The sequence below is a fragment of the Leptidea sinapis genome, chromosome 36 (genome assembly GCF_905404315.1).
Source record: "Leptidea sinapis chromosome 36, ilLepSina1.1, whole genome shotgun sequence".
NCBI lineage: Eukaryota > Metazoa > Arthropoda > Insecta > Lepidoptera > Pieridae > Leptidea > Leptidea sinapis.
Window position 1 is genome coordinate 1961218 of NC_066300.1, and position 18610 is coordinate 1979827.

Sequence of the window (18610 nt, forward strand, 5' to 3'; positions counted from 1 at the left end):
AAATTTAATTTGTATAATTAATCGCAGAAGTGAGGCATATTACTTTAAAAATAACAAATTGTTTACTTTCAGACTAATATATTATTCTTTACGTCACTATACTGAATTTTCATATAAAAAAAACAACATGGCGCGTAACCGAACATCGTGACGACATTGAAATTGAATTGAAATGTCTCTAAAACGTCGATGAAGAAGTTTCACTTCAATAAAAATATGTCAAATTGTATACTTCCACATTCTTTAAGTCGGTTAAAAATGAAAACCTTATCTTTATTTTAAAAAAATCTTCAGATACCTAAAGCTGCTTCGATATGCTGAGAAATGTGGGTATATGTAACATTAAAGTTACAAATTGATATCTAAGTAATTAATCTCCATAATGTTACAGAATGGAAAATGTGTGAACACTGAAGGTGATTACTACTGTCTATGTAATCCACACTTTATCCCGAGCCCGGATAAGAAATTTTGCATTGGTGAGTCATTTCAAAAACAGATTTACTATTAATTTATTTGGTACCATAGATAATTTATACGACTAGAGCCTCTTGCTGCTAGACAACCGAGGAGAACAGGCCAGGATTATTACTTTAGTGTGCGTGACAAGCTGTGTCTTACACTCACGATTTGTACGTCACTTTGTGGTAGTTCGCGTGCTTTGCTCAAAATAGAGGTTAACTGTAAATCTCAAATATTTTCGACGTTTTCACAGCTGTCAGATAAATGAAATAATGGTACCACATGGATTGGTGTGATATTTGGGAGGCAACTTTGCACAGGATGCCGGCTTGATTATGGGTACCATAACGGCGCCTATTTCTGCCGTGAAGCAGTAATGTGTAAGAATTACTATCAGTTGAACGTCGTGTTCGTCTCGTTCCTTATTATCATTAAAAAAATTAAGGCTAAAATTATGCTCAGGTAAAGCTTAGACAACTCAATGCAAAAGTCAACCTCGCGTTTTATCACACTTGGCTGCGTTTTACGTAAGTAAAATCTAAGTAAGGTCTATAGATCTCAGCCTTAGAGTCACAATTGCTATCAGCGATCAAATGACGAATGGTTTACCTATTGCGATAGCTATTCCATAGTTGTAGAGCAAGGTTACTTCTTTGAAAAAATTTAAAGGTATAGTTTGATAAAAACTATAAGTATTACTTAATATTTTCTCACGAAAATATTGAATAAAGAAAATACATGAATTATTAGTTATTTATGCAACTGTTGTGTAATAAGGGGTATTAAAAAACCGGTTGTGGATTTATCTCACGAGGCGAAGCCGAGTGTGATAATAGTATCACATGAGTGTTTTAATACCTAATTATCAACAGTTGCATACAAGACTTTATCTTCACCCATAATATGAATCCTCTAAAAGATTCTGAAACAGTTAGCTTACTGCTAACATTAAAACAGCCAGTCATAGTAGTAACCTAATATCAACCATTACTGATTATATACAAATAAACTAAGTATTAATGAAAGAATTAGAAATATTTTAGTAGTTATTTACCTTTGGAAAGTGCAATAATTAAAATTCACTTGAATATTATGTTCTTTTGGAAATTAATCGCTCATTTTTTGTAAACAAATCAATAAAAATATCGAAGAAAAATGGCGGGGATACGAATGTGTGTCTGTTAAAACTCTTTGAGCATGAAGGGAATGAAAAAAAATAAAAGTGTTGTTATGAAATTCAGTACAACATTACAACACTCTTTTGGATGATGTAATGGTTATTAAAACATTGGGTGTTTTAATGTTGGCAATAAGCTAACTGTTTCAGAATCTTTAATAGAGGATTTAAAGCATGGGTGTAGATAAAATAAATTATTTGCATTGTGTAATATGTAATGATACTTCCAGACGGGAGAGTGGACGCGTGCTACACGTACCTGAGTGAGACGGGGGAGTGCGGTGACAAGCTGGGCATGGCACTCTCCAACCGAGACTGCTGCTGCGGGTACAACATGGGTCGCGCCTGGGGACAGCTCTGCACACCTTGCCCGCCGCGTGGCTCCAGTGAGTGTCACTCGCCAAAGAACATTTCTACACTTAACGGGCATCATCATCATAGAAGCCGGTAGACGTTCACTGCTGAACAAAGGCCTTCCCCAAAGATTGCCATGATGATGGGTTCTAATTCAAATTCAAATATTTTTATTCAAAATAGGATGTGACATCACTTATTGAAAGTCAAAAAAAAAACTACCACCCATTCCAAAATGAATGCCTCAAGCCTGAGAAGAATGGGCGCAACAAACTTAGCGGGCTTTTTTTTCATCAAAAATATGTTTTACAATTAAAGTAACATTAACAAAGTATTAATTATTAAATTAATACTCTGCTCTATAAGCAGTGGTTATTAAATTATTACTCCGCTCAATAAAAGCGGAGTCCAAAAAGTTATCACACTGCTCAATAGAAGCAGTGCTTATCAACTTACAACTAACCTGCTCAAAAGAAGCAGGAGACGGGATTGCCAAATAGTTGGCTGTGTTATAAAATAAATAATATGATAGCGATTTTGCTATCTGTCCTTTATAATAATTAGATAGGTGTAACCTATCAGATGTCAATATATTACATTTTTTATAATTAAACTTATATTATTTATGTCTATTATCTGTATTTTACTAGATAATTTATTATCATTACATGTCAAATAATTAGAATGAGACAGTAGAGTTAACATATTGTTCAAATTATATCTTATTTTGTTTTCCTGTGGCAAATCAGGCATGTATGGAAATGTGAATATTCTAAGATAAGGTTATCCAACCTATTTCTGCGATCTTGACCAGATCGTCGGTCCATCTTGTGGGGGCCTACCAACACTACGTCTTCCAGTACGTGGCCGCCTTTCGAGGAATTTACTGCCCAACGGCCATCTGTCCGTCGAACTATATACCACCTCCATTTCCCAACCATCTGGGCTATATCAGTGAGGTCCGGCTTTTCCCAATGAACAGACTGGGTTCTGTTAAGTCTTTTGCTTTAAACTCATCAGCAGCCAAGTATCATAACGTTGTAATTCTAAGTATAACGTTGTTAGCTTCCTGTCTCTTCAGAGATCTGATTTTAAAATAGAGTTGCTTGTACTTGAGCTAGATATTGTTGAGCCGCCCCCTTTATCATTTGTGTTTTAAGATCTAAGAAAATTTTGAATAGAATAAAACCCTTAACTGTTAAAATTTTCAGTGGAGTGGAGTCACCTGTGCGGTGGCGGTGCAATCCCGCCAGATTGGAGGCGAAATGACACAAGTGGTGGCTTCGGGGACGGCGATGAAATCGCACACCCCATAGCTAAGATTAACGAGTGCATGCTGAGAAACGGTATCTGTGGACTGGGAGACTGTGTTGATAAGGATGTTGGGTAAGTGGAAGGATCAAGGAAAGAAACCGAAGACTTATTTTAAGAGAAATCTAAAAGAGTCAATCAAACAGTATTTAATTTTCTGTAACTTCTTTTAGTTAAGGCGATAATATTTTGTTGTACGTGCAGCAATAAGCACGTTTAAATTGTCAAAGGACGTAACTTGCTCATTCTTACTAATACGTCCTGGGTTTTATGGAATATGGGAGGTTCCTTTGCACAGGATGCCGGCTAGATTATGGGTACCGCAACGGCGTATTTTTCTACCGTGAAGCAGTAATGTGTAAACATTATTGTGTTTCGGTCCGAAGGGCGCCGTAGCTAGTGAAATTACTGGGCAAATAAGACTTAACATCTTATGTTTCAAGGTGACGAGTGCAATTATTGCAGTGTCGTCAAGAATTTTTCGGTTTCTCAAGAATCCTGAGCGGCACTGCATTGTCATGAGCAGGGCGTATCATTTATCATCAGCTGAACGTCCTGCTCGTCTCGTCCCTTACTTTCGTAAAAAGAAACCTGAATTTGTGCCACGGTGTACAAGCTGGCAGCTTCAAATTGGGGCATGTCCTACATTAATTTTCTGTTAAGGGTCTACGGCTCCCTCTCTTGAACTTACAGACAATAATTAAAACTTATTTACCACTCCAGTCTGCTCATTGCTTACGGGAATTGCTTAATGTTTGCAGATACTCTTGTTCGTGTTGGACGGGAGCGGAGAGTACTCTTCAAGATGGAAACCCCACGTGTATCGACATTGACGAATGTGCACTGCAGTACTGCAAGGGTGGTACCTGCATTAACACCCCGGGGAGCTTCCAATGCAAGTATGTATACTGTTTTAGTTCTCCCGAGATACACCATCATATACACTTCAATCAATTGTATATGGCCAAACATACTCACAACTCATCCTAACTACAAACTCTAAACTTGACCGTTTACATTTAGCTTTTCTTGAAATTTTCTTCAGTTAATTGAATTTGAAATATCTGTGACAATAACCTGATGGTAAGATGATATGGCCCGGTCATTACAATGCAAAGTTGCTGAAAATGCAAAATTCTGACAGGCACTGCTATTTCGCTGGTCACCTTGGGCTAAAATACCCGTATGTTAATTCCCAGTAGGTCAACAATTTTATTGCCTACGACGCCGCTATTGGTGTCAAAACTATGCCAGTTTATCGGCTAGCATCCTGTGCGAAGGAAGCACGTTTTGTAGTATATTTTTTTGTTTTCCAGGTGTCCCCCTGGATTTGATCCTGTGGAGAATGGTTTACGATGCAGCGATAAGAACGAGTGTGAATTGACAGACGGAGAAATGTGCACAAATGGCGTGTGCACCAATATCGGCGGAGGGTACGATAATTTTATTACATTGATTTTAGTAAAAGTTATTCTTGCAATTTCGATTCAAAGTAAATTTGTTTTGTATGACTTAAATAAATAACAACATACAACAGCACACATCCGCATAAATAATGAGTGAACAGTATTCACCACATTACAAGTGTTATTCAAAAATTTTATTATTATAATTGAAAATATGAAATGTATCATTGAAATAAACCAATTATTTATTATACATATATAAATAAACGATATACTAAAGCAGTCTGCAAGTAAGGTGCCCAAGAAGCTGGCAACTTTAACTCTGCCTGATTGTTGAACTTATTCTGTGACAGAGGTCCGTACCAGATCTCGGATCACCTGTCAGATCTATAAGGCGCCTGGGTGACTCCCGAGTTTTCGATTCAACAGACGCCAAAAATCCAATGTCTATCCCAAACGGAAGAAAGATGTATATTATTTTACTTATGGCAGATATGAATGCACTTGCAACCCCGGCTACGAGTCAACACAGACGGGACACGCGTGTACCGATGTGGACGAGTGTGCGGACAACCCGCGCGTGTGTCGCCGTGGACGCTGCCGCAACACGCCTGGCGGTTACGAGTGTCTGTGCGAGCCCGGCTTCGCGCGTACGGCGGCCGGTTTCTGTGCCGACGTCGACGAGTGTGCCGACAGGAGCTTGTGTCAGGTTGGTCCTTCGAGCCTTATGTTAATATATTCGTAGAACATATTTTATATTCAATTAATCATACTATTAATCAGTATTCTTTGTAATTACGATATTTAATTTAATGTAATCACAGTATAAATTATAAATACAGTCCTAGGATTTGTTTTTTTTTGAATATATATTATATTTTATTAATCATTCTTTAAAAACGCTTAGGCTTAACACTATTGAATGGTCATTACACAATATCAGAGTTAATATAGAAAATAATAAACTCACTGGCCAAGATATACAATCAATTAATAATTATCATATATGATGGAGAAGGAACCTCGGCATTGTTTTTAAAATGTGTGACGTCAGCGTATCTGACTCAACTCGAGCCTCGAGTGTCGACAGTATGGCCGTATTTATAGGTCTCAGCGCACGTGTATCCATTCGATGTTTTTTAACAATTATTTCACATCACAATGTAATCAAATGCTGATTTATCAACTAATTTTAGAGTAAATTTAACTATTCTCGTTTTTATAATAAGTGTGATGTAGTATTTGTATATTATACATTCATATATTAATGAAACACAAAAAGCTCTTAAACTCAAATTAATGTAGTGTTACTCTCAACTTTAATCAGTTTGAATATTTTCTTTGTTTAAAGCTACTAGGACTAGCGAATTATAAATAAAATGTTGTGCAATTCTGTGGGTGATTGCATTGTAAGATATATTTGCTTCTAGTTTTATTTTCTATATGTTTTGTTTTATTTGCAGGGCGGTCGCTGCGTGAATGGCGAGGGATCGTTCCAGTGCGTGTGCGAGGCAGGCTACCGTCCGTCGCCGGACCGTGCCGCATGTATCGACGTGGACGAGTGCTCGGAACTGCGTGTGTGCCGCAACGGTCGGTGCCACAACACGCCCGGCTCCTTCCGCTGTGACTGTCTGCCCGGCTTCACGCTCAGCAACGACGGCCGCACCTGTCTAGGTATATCAAATCTTTATTAATCTATCCATTTAGGTCAAACAGTTTTCTATTTTACAATTAACATCACTTCAGAAAGGTGCAGCTGTAATTTGAAGAATTGGCACGAAACTCATCGCGACTTTTGTATCATTATTTGCAAATTCATCTTCTTACGAAATATTTTAATTACAATCTAAAAAAAGTGATCCAACAAAATTAATCAAACATATCGACTTACCGAAGCTGAAAAAAGTTATTGAGTACATTGGATCCATCAATTAATCACACTATAAATAATTTATTTATCATAATCATCAGTTTGGTAATGGGAGAATGTTTGTTTCAGATGAAGTACAAGATCTGTGTTACGAGAAATTCGAAGACGGTCAGTGTAGCGGTCCTGGGCCAGCACCTGTGACCCGTTCCCAGTGTTGTTGTAGTGCAGGGAAAGGTAAATATTATACTATGAAGTATAATATCTAGCTACATCAATTGTTGGGGTTCCAGTACTCTGCAAACGACTCAACCACTAACCGCCGAATTTCAACAGCACATCTCACATTTTAAACATGATTTTCCATTTTAATGTGAGGTGTTTCTTTACAGAGTTATTTTCAAATCATTTTATTTCATGTATAACCAATCTGAAGAAGAGTGTAGTACTTGTAAAGCCGACATCGCCTCCTGTTACTCGTCTGGTTTTTCGTTTGTGCTCTTATTCTGTCAAAATTTTAGTATTAGCTGAAACAGAAACTTTAACTAAAACTGAAACTTTGATAAATTAATTTTTACCATTATATTTTTAAATAGGACTCCACCTGGGCTGGGGTGTAGCTTGCAAGGCGTGCCCCGCCCGCGGTACAAAGGACTATGAAGTCCTGTGTCCGGAGGGAGCGAGCAAGGATAACAGTGGTGCAGACATCAACGAGTGCACGATGATTCGAGGCATCTGTCCGCACGGAACATGCGAGAACCTGGAACCAGGTTACAAGTGCATATGTGACCCTGGATATCATCCCGATGCGGATGGTATATGCAGGGATATCGATGAATGTGATATGCATCAGTCGGTAAGTTACCTGATCACTCTATTAGATATGATGAGTTAAGGAGAAGATCTCTTCGCAAATTTATTATATTTCATGTCTTCTGGTTTCCCTTGTTGATATTCCATATATTTTATTTTCAATTCTTTAGTACTGCACGGGCGGCCAATGTCGGAACACAGCGGGCAGCTTCACATGCGTGTGTCCGCCGGGCACGCGTCACGAGCCGGCCGAGCAGCTGTGCCGCGACGTGGACGAGTGCGAGGGTGAGGCCCTCTTCTACGACGACCTCGCCCAGCGTGGTGACATTCCCCCCCTTAGCCGTGCAGGTTACACACTCACACACACACCGAAACGCCGCCAACGCTCCATCCAATACGTCACATAACCCGCTGAGTCTCGAACACACTCATGAATATCTACTTGATTGTTACTCTCTCGGTCTCTAGGTCTCTATACTGCTCGGGTGATTTCTACTATTTATTGGCTTTTTAGCCCGAGATAAAGCCGACAACTTTTGGAAGACGCCCAAGTTGACGGAAGCACCCCATTTTTCACGTTGTGTAGTTTTCAAGATGATTTTATATACCTACGTAATATGGGTCCCAAATATCTTTAAACTGTTCTGTGGTCCCAACAGACGATCAGTGTGAAGGTCAATGCGCGATCAGTTTGAATTACAAGTGTTTTAATCCTACGCTGAAGCCTGTTAATCATGTTATGTAAAGACCCTGAAATACCTTAAATTTTTCCATTCATTCAGACACATAATAAAAATCAAACACATATTTTCCGAAGCGATATTACTATCCAGTATATTAGAAATGACATCAAAAAGAATTCTAAAGGAATCAATTTTGAGAAAATAAATGCCTTTTATGCCTTTTTATGTGGTATTTAATAGATTCATTCATGGCTTTTATAGGAAATTGATCGGTATCTGTGATTGTCTTTTGCAGTACTACGGATGACTTGTATTTTAATGAGTTATGTGTTCAAGACTCGAGTGAATGTAGCCTATATCGAGACATTACATAAAAAGGGGAATGTTTAACGCATTTTATTATTGCTAATTGCACGACTAGACTAGAAATAATACTAAAAAATCAATAATCTAAAATATCAATAATCCTCTAAAATATAAATAATAAATGGTGTAATTATTTATATATTAAATATGTAATATATTGATAAAAAGAGAATAATGCCATTCAAATTTCTTAAATTTCAAATGTGAAGTTTGAGAATTTCGATGTACTGTAATATTCAAAAATTCCTCTCGTAAAACTATGGCTTAAACTCAATTGGCGAGGAAAAGTGGCATCGTAAGTATAAATTTACAAAGAAAAGTCGAAAAAATATTGATCATTAACGTACAGAAAAATTTATTATACCAAAAAGTATTATTGATATTTTACATAGCTTTAAAATCTACTTATAACATATTTTGACATAAGAGCCTCTTTTGAAATGCAAGAAAATTCTTGTTTGTGTTTTCCCGAACGTAACTATTTTGTGAAGTTCAACATGCTATGCAACAAATTTAAAGGCTGCTAAGATTTCAAGATATCATGTAAAAGAGGCCCTTTTTAATATCCAACTATCGAAATTTTCTTAGCCATTTGTTTTTACTTTTAATTTATCAGTCATTATTAATAAATCGACAAAGATTATCAACGTATTAAACTTTTAACGAGATAAAGTCATTCAAAACATGCAACCGTGTCCATTACACTGCTCCAGCAAAAATCTAATATCAACTACTAATAAAAAGTTTAATACCAAATACTAAATTACTTATTTTAATCAGTATTCAGAATCCAGAATAAATTTGAAATCTTTTTTTTGTCAATTTTGGAATAAATAGCTTTTTTTTTAAACATAAAACTTTACAATTATTTGATAAACAATATCAGATTAATTTACATATTATATCGTAAAAATAAACTGTATTCAGTTAAATATTACTTGCATTTGGTAAAAATAAAGTATACCGAAAGCTTAAATTATTTATACTTAAGCTATAATAATGTTAATACCACGGCGCATATTTTTTCAGTGTGAGGATGTGAATTGCTTTAGAATTCAGCTCAGTTTTTTGTTTGGTGTAATTCAACAGAACAATCGAACCCCTGCGACAACGGACGTTGTATCAACACACACGGCAGCTACGAGTGTGAATGTGAGCACGGCTTCGTGCTAGACCCCACACAGCGACACTGTCTTGGTCAGTTTACTCAAAATTTTACTAAGCGCTTTCGAGTGCCGTTCGGCTCGAAGGACTATTTGCTTACGTATATGTATTTCATAGTATTTCTTTTTGGGTGGCTATTGTTTCCACGGACAAAGTGACCCTTTTTGGATCTTTTATTAACTGTGCCCATATGTTATCAAACGCGAAGTAAAGTTATTCCAGCACTTCTCACGGCAGAATCTACATGTCGAAGTTTGTTTAGTCTGCGGTAGCCAATTATAGTTCTGCTTTGTACTGTCATATGGTTTCTGCTTTAGCAAGAAATAGATAGTAATATGAAACGTCATATTTTAAGCAGACACTATATAAATAATAATATCGCACTTACCTCACTGACTTATTGTTTTAAGAGGCTGATATTAGTCATATTGTCATAATTAATAATAAATAAAAATAGGAAGAAAAATTATTCAGGCTCAAATTGTTTAGATTTCAAAATATATTCGTAGACCAGTTGAAGGGTAATAAAGAATTGGAAATTATATTCAGCTATATCAGTATTCAAATAACTTACTAACGAAACGGTAAGAGAGTATGAGCCAAGGTGATTAAAATAGAAGGGAGAATCAATTCTGCACAACGCTGTATACACAATCATAATATGCCTTTAACAGCATTAGTATGAGAAAAAATATTTTGTCGAGATGTTTCCCTTCCAAAAAGAATTCTCAAGGAATCGATTTGAAAATTGACTTTTATATGTATTGCCAGACAATCGTCGGGGTTCATGTTGGCGTCGCGTGGTGGACGGTCAGTGCGAGGCGGCAGCGCCGGGCCCCCTCCTGCGTCAGGAGTGCTGTTGCAGTCTGGGGCTAGCTTGGGGGTCGCCATGTGAGCCCTGCGACACCGAACACTGTCCCTGCCCTAAAGGATTCGCTAAGGTAAACGCTATATTATGAATTGTCTCCATCCAGCCTTAGGTCTTGTTAAATGATACGGCAGGGAGTCGCAGCGGAAACCTTCATTTCTTATAACAAAATTTTTGCCATACTAGTAATAATATTAAACAATGTCGTCAGCATTTTATATTATGGATATTCTAAGTCACCGTGTATGGATATTACAGTTGGATGGGTCAACATGCAGGGATATAGACGAGTGTATGCTGGATCCAGAGCTATGCGTGGGTGGAGAGTGTGTCAACACGGACGGCTCGTATCGCTGCGAGTGTCCGCCTGGACTTACCCTGGACGCTTCTGGTGCGTATTTATATTAAATAAACTTCCGTTTCAACTTTCTTAAGATTTTCTTCGTTGCGCGGATCAAACAATACTTAGTGGAAAATAATTAACTGTTCATCTCAAACAGTTTTAGGTTCGGACATGGTATTGGATAATAAATGCAGCGCCGCTTAGGATTATTATAAACCAACTTGACTTTAACTGCCTTAGTTGCCTTACATTGAGACATTCGAAAAGTAATATTAGCCCCGAAATTTTACTAGCTACGGCTTCTTTTAAATCGAAAAACAAATAGTACTGGTACACTATGACGAAAACAGGCACCAAAATTAAATAATAAATTGTATCACAGGTGGCCGTTGTGTGGACACTCGTCGTGAGCACTGCTACACGCAGTACTCTGGCGGGCAGTGTTCAGGACCTTTACAGGTGGACGTCTACCGAGCGGTATGCTGTTGCTCCTCGCTGGGAAAGGCGTGGGGTGGCTCTAGATGTGAACCCTGTCCTAAAAAAGGTACAATATGCAAATTTTCATTTTGTTCCAAAATGATTGATGATCACAACCTCCTGCTCCTCTCAGTGGATCAGAATAAAAAAACCTTTTTTATAATGTACAGGAACGGATGCCTACCGTAACCTTTGCATATCGGACGCAAAGGGACCCGGTGTTTGGACACGACCTGGTTCCGGTCCTGGGGATCCAAATAGAACCGGGATTTGGAGCCAGATAGGTGGAGGTGATGACTTTGGTAACGGCTGGGACGATGGCGAATGGGACAATGGAACAGATAGCTGGGGTGGTATAGGAGGAGGCATGGATAGAGGGCCTCCACTTATTCCTAGCCAGATGGAAGTAAACGAGTGCGCGGCTTTCCCTGGACTCTGCGGACACGGCAGGTGTCGTAACATGGTCGGAACCTTTACTTGTGACTGCTTCCCAGGATATGAAAAGGTATTTTACAATTAAACATCTGACATTAACTGAACTAGTATCTTAATCTGTCATTCTGCGCATCGTGTCTGTTCTTAACTAGACGTCTAAATAATTGTGGTTTAAATAATTGTATTAAAAACGTACTTTTCTGTCGAACCTAAATAAATACCTGAAGATATCTGTCCTATTAAATTTTTTCTGATTGATTAATTGATTGACAATGAATAAGTTTTTGTTACACATTAAATGTCCCTCGCCAGAAACACGAGCCTTCCAGACTTTCCTATTGTATCTCTGCAACCGTGTGCATTTTTGGGTTTATACGTTACTTCTACCTATTTAATAATTACATTTCACTAGCTGTTAATTACTCCTATAATTATATAATATAGATTAATTCTTACACTCACCTTACTCGAATTTTGTAAGAAATTCACGGAAGCTAGTACTAGTATTATTATTTTATTGTTATAACCAGGACTCACAAAACCATACGTGCGTGGACGTGAATGAGTGCGAGATTGTCGAGGATGTGTGCGGTGCCGGTGCGGGCGAGTGTCGCAACACGGAGGGCAGCTTCCAGTGCGTGTGCCGCGACGGATACACCACTGAGCAACTGTCCAAGATCTGCATTGGTATGTAACTAATTTATTATATTCTATGGGATAGAGTCTGTGCCTTCTTGTAACAAGAAGTGTACTTTTTGAAGGATACTATAGTATATTATTATTAATTATTGTAATTGTATATTTTGTGGTCTTTTAGGTATAGCTTTATGTTGGTCAAATTAAATGTAGCAGTAATTAATTGATTGTGTTAGGTTGTAATATTATAAAACGAAACCACTGAAATATTTACATGTCTGTCAAGACGAAACATGTGCTTGCTTTTAAGTATCAACTTTACTTGTTAATGTTTCTGGCAAATACAGAACTTTGACGCTGACTTATTGACGGAAACAATACGCAAAGAATTCATTCCATTGTTTGGTTTTACTTTTACTGTTCTTATAATTGTTATACATGTACAATACCAAGGATAATATTTAAAAAAATTGTTAATTCGGATGTATTTTTAAAAGGAAAAAAAATAAAATGTCAATATGAGCGGAAAATTAAGTTTAAATTATTTTTTTAGATATTGACGAGTGTGCCGAAAATCGCGCTCTGTGTCGCGGCGGTCGGTGTGTCAACACTCCGGGCTCGTTTAGATGTGAGTGCGGACCGGGCATGGAACTTGCGCCAGACCGACTTTCCTGCAAGGATGTGGACGAGTGCTCAATCACTTCGGGTGAGTCTTATATTATTTCACATCGACCACATTGACTGCGGATTAACTACGATCATTAAATGTGCCTAAATATAAGTTTTATCATATCAAAAATTATTAATTAATACGGTTTTACTCACGTTTTTGTCGGTCCTTCATCAGGGTGAGTACCACACTCAAGGGTTCGCGATAACGTCCCACCTCTTACTAGACAGTAGTAGTATAAGTAGACACTTATGGTCCGAAAGTAGTTTGTACCGACACCGACAAAAACTTTAGTAAAGTCGTATTAATAAATATTTTAATAATGACTCATGAAAGTTTTAATATCCCAAATTATTCGACTATTTTATTCATAACCGCACGAAACTTTTGTTCCCTTCAGGAATTTGCAGTAACGGAGCGTGTGAAAATCAGATGGGAACGTACCAGTGCGTATGCGACGAGGGTTACGCGCAGAGTACCGTAAAGTCCCACTGCGAGGACATCGACGAGTGTGAGGAAGACCCCACTCGCTGCCAGCACAACTGTGTTAACACGCCCGGCTCCTATCACTGCACGTGCAGGTGACAAATCTCCCGAATCAATCATATTTTGAAGGAACTTTATAGATAGCTATGTCCTCCGTTTCTATGTCTTACTCGACTTATTTGAAAACTCATATTGTGTCTGGAACACCCGCTCAAACACCGTAACGCCTTTTTAATATAAGCAAATTCTAAATTTTAAGCCTCTAATCTGTTGGTATTTTGGTCTATAGTGTGTTTTTTACATTTTACATCTCATATTTCATTCATATATAGATAATTTGAAATGCTGTCTGATGCAATTTTTTTTTCATATCTTGGATATTGCATAACACATCAATAAATTATTTTAGTCTTTTTGGTATTCATTTTTAGTCCAACATTCAGGTTTTATTCATTTAAGTTTGGTTTCATGAAAGCAGTGTTTTAAGGTCGTCTTCGGACTGAGGACTAATTTGAGGACTTCAAAATGATTTATTCAAAGAAACTTCTGCAATTCCTTCTCGGAAAAGTCTGCTCTCGAGTTAAGCACTAGCCATTTGGGTAACGGTCTCATCAGTCTTCGCTCGGTGTGTTGCTTAGAGAGGGGTGGCACCTGCGCGCGGACGGCCGTTCGTGCCGCGACATAGACGAGTGTGCGGTTGGCACGCGCGTGTGTGGCGGTGGAGAGTGTCGCAACACGCCCGGCTCGTACCGCTGTGTGTGTGGCGAAGGCCTGCTCGCCTCGCCGCCTGACGCGCGCCCCGCCTGCCAGGATGTCGATGAGTGCCAGGACGTGAGTACACCTGCATACAGAGAGAACATTTTATAATTATATAAACAATTTATTTATGATTACGATAAATTAAAACTATCATTACGGAGGAGTGTAAGAAGACATACTAGAAAAACTATCTATGTGATCGTTTGCACTTTTTATGAAAATAATTTGCACGACTGGTCCATAATAAATAATAGTTAAAAAAACTAAAAACCACGCTTTATATAAAATTTAACTAAAAAATAGAAAATAAATTTAAATTGAAAATAGTGTAAAAAATATATTTTATTGTAAAAAAAAGCGTGGGGTGTAGAAGAATTATTATTTTAATAATATCTTAAAAAGCACCCCACGCTTTTTTTACAATAAAATATATATTTTTTACACTATTTTCAATTTAAATTTATTTTCTATTTTTTAGTTGAATTTTATATAAATCGTGCTTTTTAGTTTTTTTTAACTATTATTTGTTTATCATTTTTTAGTTAAATTTTATATAAAGCGTGCTTTTTAGTTTTTTTTTAACTATTATTTATTATGGACAAGTCGTGCTAATTATTTTCTACAAATATATTTTATTGTAAAAAAAAAGCGTGGGGTGCTTTTTAAGATATTATTAAAATAATAATTCTTCTACACCCCACCCTTTTTTTTACAATAAAATATATTTTTTTACACTATTTTTAATTTAAATTTATTTTCTATTTTTTAGTTGAATTTTATATAAAGCGTGCTTTTTAGTTTTTTTTTAACTATTATTTATTTATCATTTTTTAGTTAAATATTCTATTAAAGCGTATTTTAAAACTATTAAGTACTTTAACATCAATTCCTGCCTTATCGACTATAAATGAAAATTATATAAATTAACAAAAATAATATTTTGCAAATTTAATAATTTTATCAAATTAGTGTAATGTCATCGGTCCTCGATAAATCTACAAAGTTTGAACGAAATCTAGCCGTTTAAAGTGGGTCAAAATCGCGCCCAAAGAAGTCGGTTACAAACATACAGGTGAAGCTAATATAAAGCGTATAAAAATGAGTCATTTTTGCGAACAATTTTTAAATGCTACAACTACTTAAAACACGTTGTATATCTACTGATTTCAACAATAAAGCGTACCGAGAGGTATTATTTAAGATAAAGATGATGAAAACACTCACTAATAAGCTATCAACCAAGATGCACGTTAACAAAAGGAGAAGTTATTTGTTTCTTATTGTGGTGACTATATGTCTCTGAATATCAGTTCTTGACTATTGGAATAAAAATGCGAGCATTTTTTTGTTTGTTTTTTACTATAGTGATAATAATGTGAAATTGAGCGATGGCTAGTCCATGTCCTTCAACTCGTAAACGGGTACAGATTGTGGTTCCAGATCGACCTGGTATAGTTAATAAATCATGGTATTTGTTGGATGCCACTACTAATTTTGACATCACGCAACTTTACACAAACAATGAGTTCAAGCTCTAAATGTTGATGAATCCAGTATAAGATAATTTATATTTATACATTTTATTCTTTATTACTTTTCATGATTACTCATTGTTATGTACAGCTTTTGTAAAATACTCTATTTGATTGAAAAGAGTGGCCGTTGAGTTTCTTGTATGTTCTTCTCACGAGCTCTAGTATTTCCCAACATATGGTTGATTCAGTAATGCTTAAGCGTAATTGAATAATTTTTTTTAACTATGACTTTATATGTATATTTTATATTCTAAGATACTAGTGTGTTAATGTAGATCCCAGAGCTCTGCGGTGCTGGCGAGTGTCGGAATACGATCGGTAGTTTCGTGTGCCGCTGCCCCGACGGGTACAGCGTGAAGCCCGAGCAAGGCCCCGCCTGCACCGACGACGATGAGTGCGAGTTGGGCACCTGTGACTGTCACCCCTCCGCTGACTGCATCAACTTGCCGGTTGGTAATCCTCATTTTTTTTATTATATAAAAGGGAGCAAACGGTCAACGTTCATGGGATGGGTAGTGCCAACTGGCAACCGCCCATAGACATCCGCAACAACAGGTGTCAAGAGATGCGTTGCCGGCCTTTATATCAATTTTGTAATTTTTAGGGCTCATTATTTTTATTTATTTATTTGGATCTTAGATCATCTAGGTAGATTGTGAAGACGTTGAAAAAAATATTTGAGCAATTCACGCACACTAATAGAAAGTGACATTCTAATCGCGAGTGTAAGACGAAGCTTGTCACGCATACTAAAGTAATAAACCTGGCTTGTTTTTATCGGTTGTCTATCAGCAAGAGGCTTTATCTAGACGTATAAATTATTTAAGATTTGGACCACAAATTGGGACAAACACAGTTCATGCACAAAAAGGTAATAATAGAAAATAATAAAATATAGATTATTAATAATAGATGTACGAGGTACGGGGATAATGCTCAGTTTGTTTAATTATAATTACTAAGGTTTTATTTACTAAAGTTTTATTAATAAGGTTTAATATACCTGGATGTGATATACACTTAAAAATTCCGTACATGAACGAGATCCCATCATTCAATCGGTTCTTTGGTTTGGACGCCTAAGAATAGAATAGATCTTCAAGTATATTCTGATTTCACCCAGAACGATGAATGACCAGTAAACGTTCATTTATATTCCTCTTACGTTCTCTGCTTGTCTTCTCCAAATTCTGGCACGAGACTGACATACTATGTTATATCTCTTTATAAGGTTGCGGAAGTCGGAATTCTTGAATTACTGTGGTCTATTATCAACAATTACGGTTTCAAGATTGCTATGAGTCAGAAGTAGGGAATTTTACATACAAACTTTTGATCAATATTTTTTGTATTAAATTTAGTTTATAGTGAAAAGGAAAGTGACCAAATATTGCTTTTTTTTTGCAAACCAGGGTTTATCTCGATGGAAAGCGACAATGATGCGAGGATGTAGCACGTGAAGTCAGTAAATTTCTCCTACTCTGGCTTCGAAATAACAAAATTATACTATTTTCCAAAAACAAACATAGAAAGATCTTTTCTTTTTTATTATAAGCAATAGTTGACTGTACCAATTTATAATTATGAGCCGAATTTGTTCCAGGGTTCATTCCAATGTCGCTGCCGAGATGGATGGCGCGGCGATGGTTCAGAGTGCGAAGACATAGACGAGTGTCTGACCAACAATGGAGGTTGCCATCCGCGTGCCACATGCCGCAATACCGACGGTTCTTTCATGTGTCTGTGTGACACCGGATACAAAGGAGACGGGTATGAACTGAGGATTTTTTCAACCATCGGCATTTAATATCATTGTAATAATATAAGCCGCTACAAATCGAAGTATTATAGAACTTAAAGAGGGCATAGAAAACTCTTTTAATGGTGGGAGGCTCCGCAGAGGAATCCAGCAGAAAAGGAAGTCATAGCCTACCGCTCGATGAGCAATTATTTACATACTGAGAGATCGTATGGACAGCCATACTATAGCTTCCATTCTAAAAAAAAAGCTTGAAGGCTTACCCAGCTAACATTAATTGATGGGAACTAGACAACAACTAACTTTACCAGTGGGAGGCTCCTTTGCACAGGAAGCCGGCTAGATTATGGGTACCACAACGGCGCCTATTTCTGCAGTGAAGCAGTTATGTGTAAGCATTATTGTGTTTCGGTCTGAAGGGCGCCGTAGCTAGTGAAATTACTGGGCAAATGAGACTTAACATTTGATGTCTTAAGGTGACGAGCGCAGTTGTAGTTCAGCTCAGCCGCTCAGAATTTTTGGGGTTTTTCAAAAATCCTAAGCGGCACTGCATTGTAATGGGCAGGGCGCATCAATTAGCATTAGCTGAACGTCCTGCTCGTCTCGTCCCTTATTTTCATAAAAAAAAGACAATGATATGTCACTGTACTAAGAGTTATTCGCACCGAATTATACTGTCTGTGATTGAATTATGAATTGAGTTGCAAATTAAATATGCCACGGAGTCAGAAGCGTGATTTAAATTGTGCAGATACTCATGCGTGGACATTGACGAGTGCGCGAACGACCCAACCCTGTGCGAGAACGGTCATTGTACGAACACTGCCGGCGGGTACGAATGCGACTGCGACGTAGGGTTCACCAAGTCTCAGGACGGACGCTCTTGTCTCGGTGTGTATTTCATATTGCATGTTTTAATATGGTAAAGCAATGTACGTTTGATTTTATTGACTGTTCACAATTTTATTGATATTTTTAGTTCCTTCAAAAAACAATACTATTGAATGAAATTGAATTTGAAAATTAAAGAAAACACATA

At 37.2% G+C, this 18610-nt stretch overlaps 1 protein-coding gene across 2 annotated transcripts in view; it reads left to right on the top strand.

Annotated features, from left to right (window-relative positions):
* LOC126975585 (fibrillin-1-like) overlaps positions 1–18610 on the top strand; it is a 104996-nt gene that overhangs the window by 59399 nt on the left and 26987 nt on the right. The window contains exons 9-30 of one of the 2 annotated variants that reach the window (XM_050823536.1): positions 392–479; positions 1870–2025; positions 3205–3379; positions 4066–4203; positions 4621–4737; positions 5203–5419; positions 6174–6384; positions 6710–6814; positions 7174–7433; positions 7561–7738; positions 9529–9636; positions 10375–10544; positions 10730–10862; positions 11197–11358; positions 11462–11796; positions 12257–12413; positions 12916–13068; positions 13433–13613; positions 14157–14349; positions 16088–16261; positions 17416–17582; positions 18323–18462. In XM_050823536.1, coding sequence (XP_050679493.1) covers positions 392–479; positions 1870–2025; positions 3205–3379; positions 4066–4203; positions 4621–4737; positions 5203–5419; positions 6174–6384; positions 6710–6814; positions 7174–7433; positions 7561–7738; positions 9529–9636; positions 10375–10544; positions 10730–10862; positions 11197–11358; positions 11462–11796; positions 12257–12413; positions 12916–13068; positions 13433–13613; positions 14157–14349; positions 16088–16261; positions 17416–17582; positions 18323–18462 — 3718 coding nt within the window. The remainder of the gene's footprint in view (positions 1–391; positions 480–1869; positions 2026–3204; positions 3380–4065; positions 4204–4620; positions 4738–5202; positions 5420–6173; positions 6385–6709; positions 6815–7173; positions 7434–7560; positions 7739–9528; positions 9637–10374; positions 10545–10729; positions 10863–11196; positions 11359–11461; positions 11797–12256; positions 12414–12915; positions 13069–13432; positions 13614–14156; positions 14350–16087; positions 16262–17415; positions 17583–18322; positions 18463–18610) is intronic. The other variant, XM_050823537.1, reaches the window with a different exon arrangement.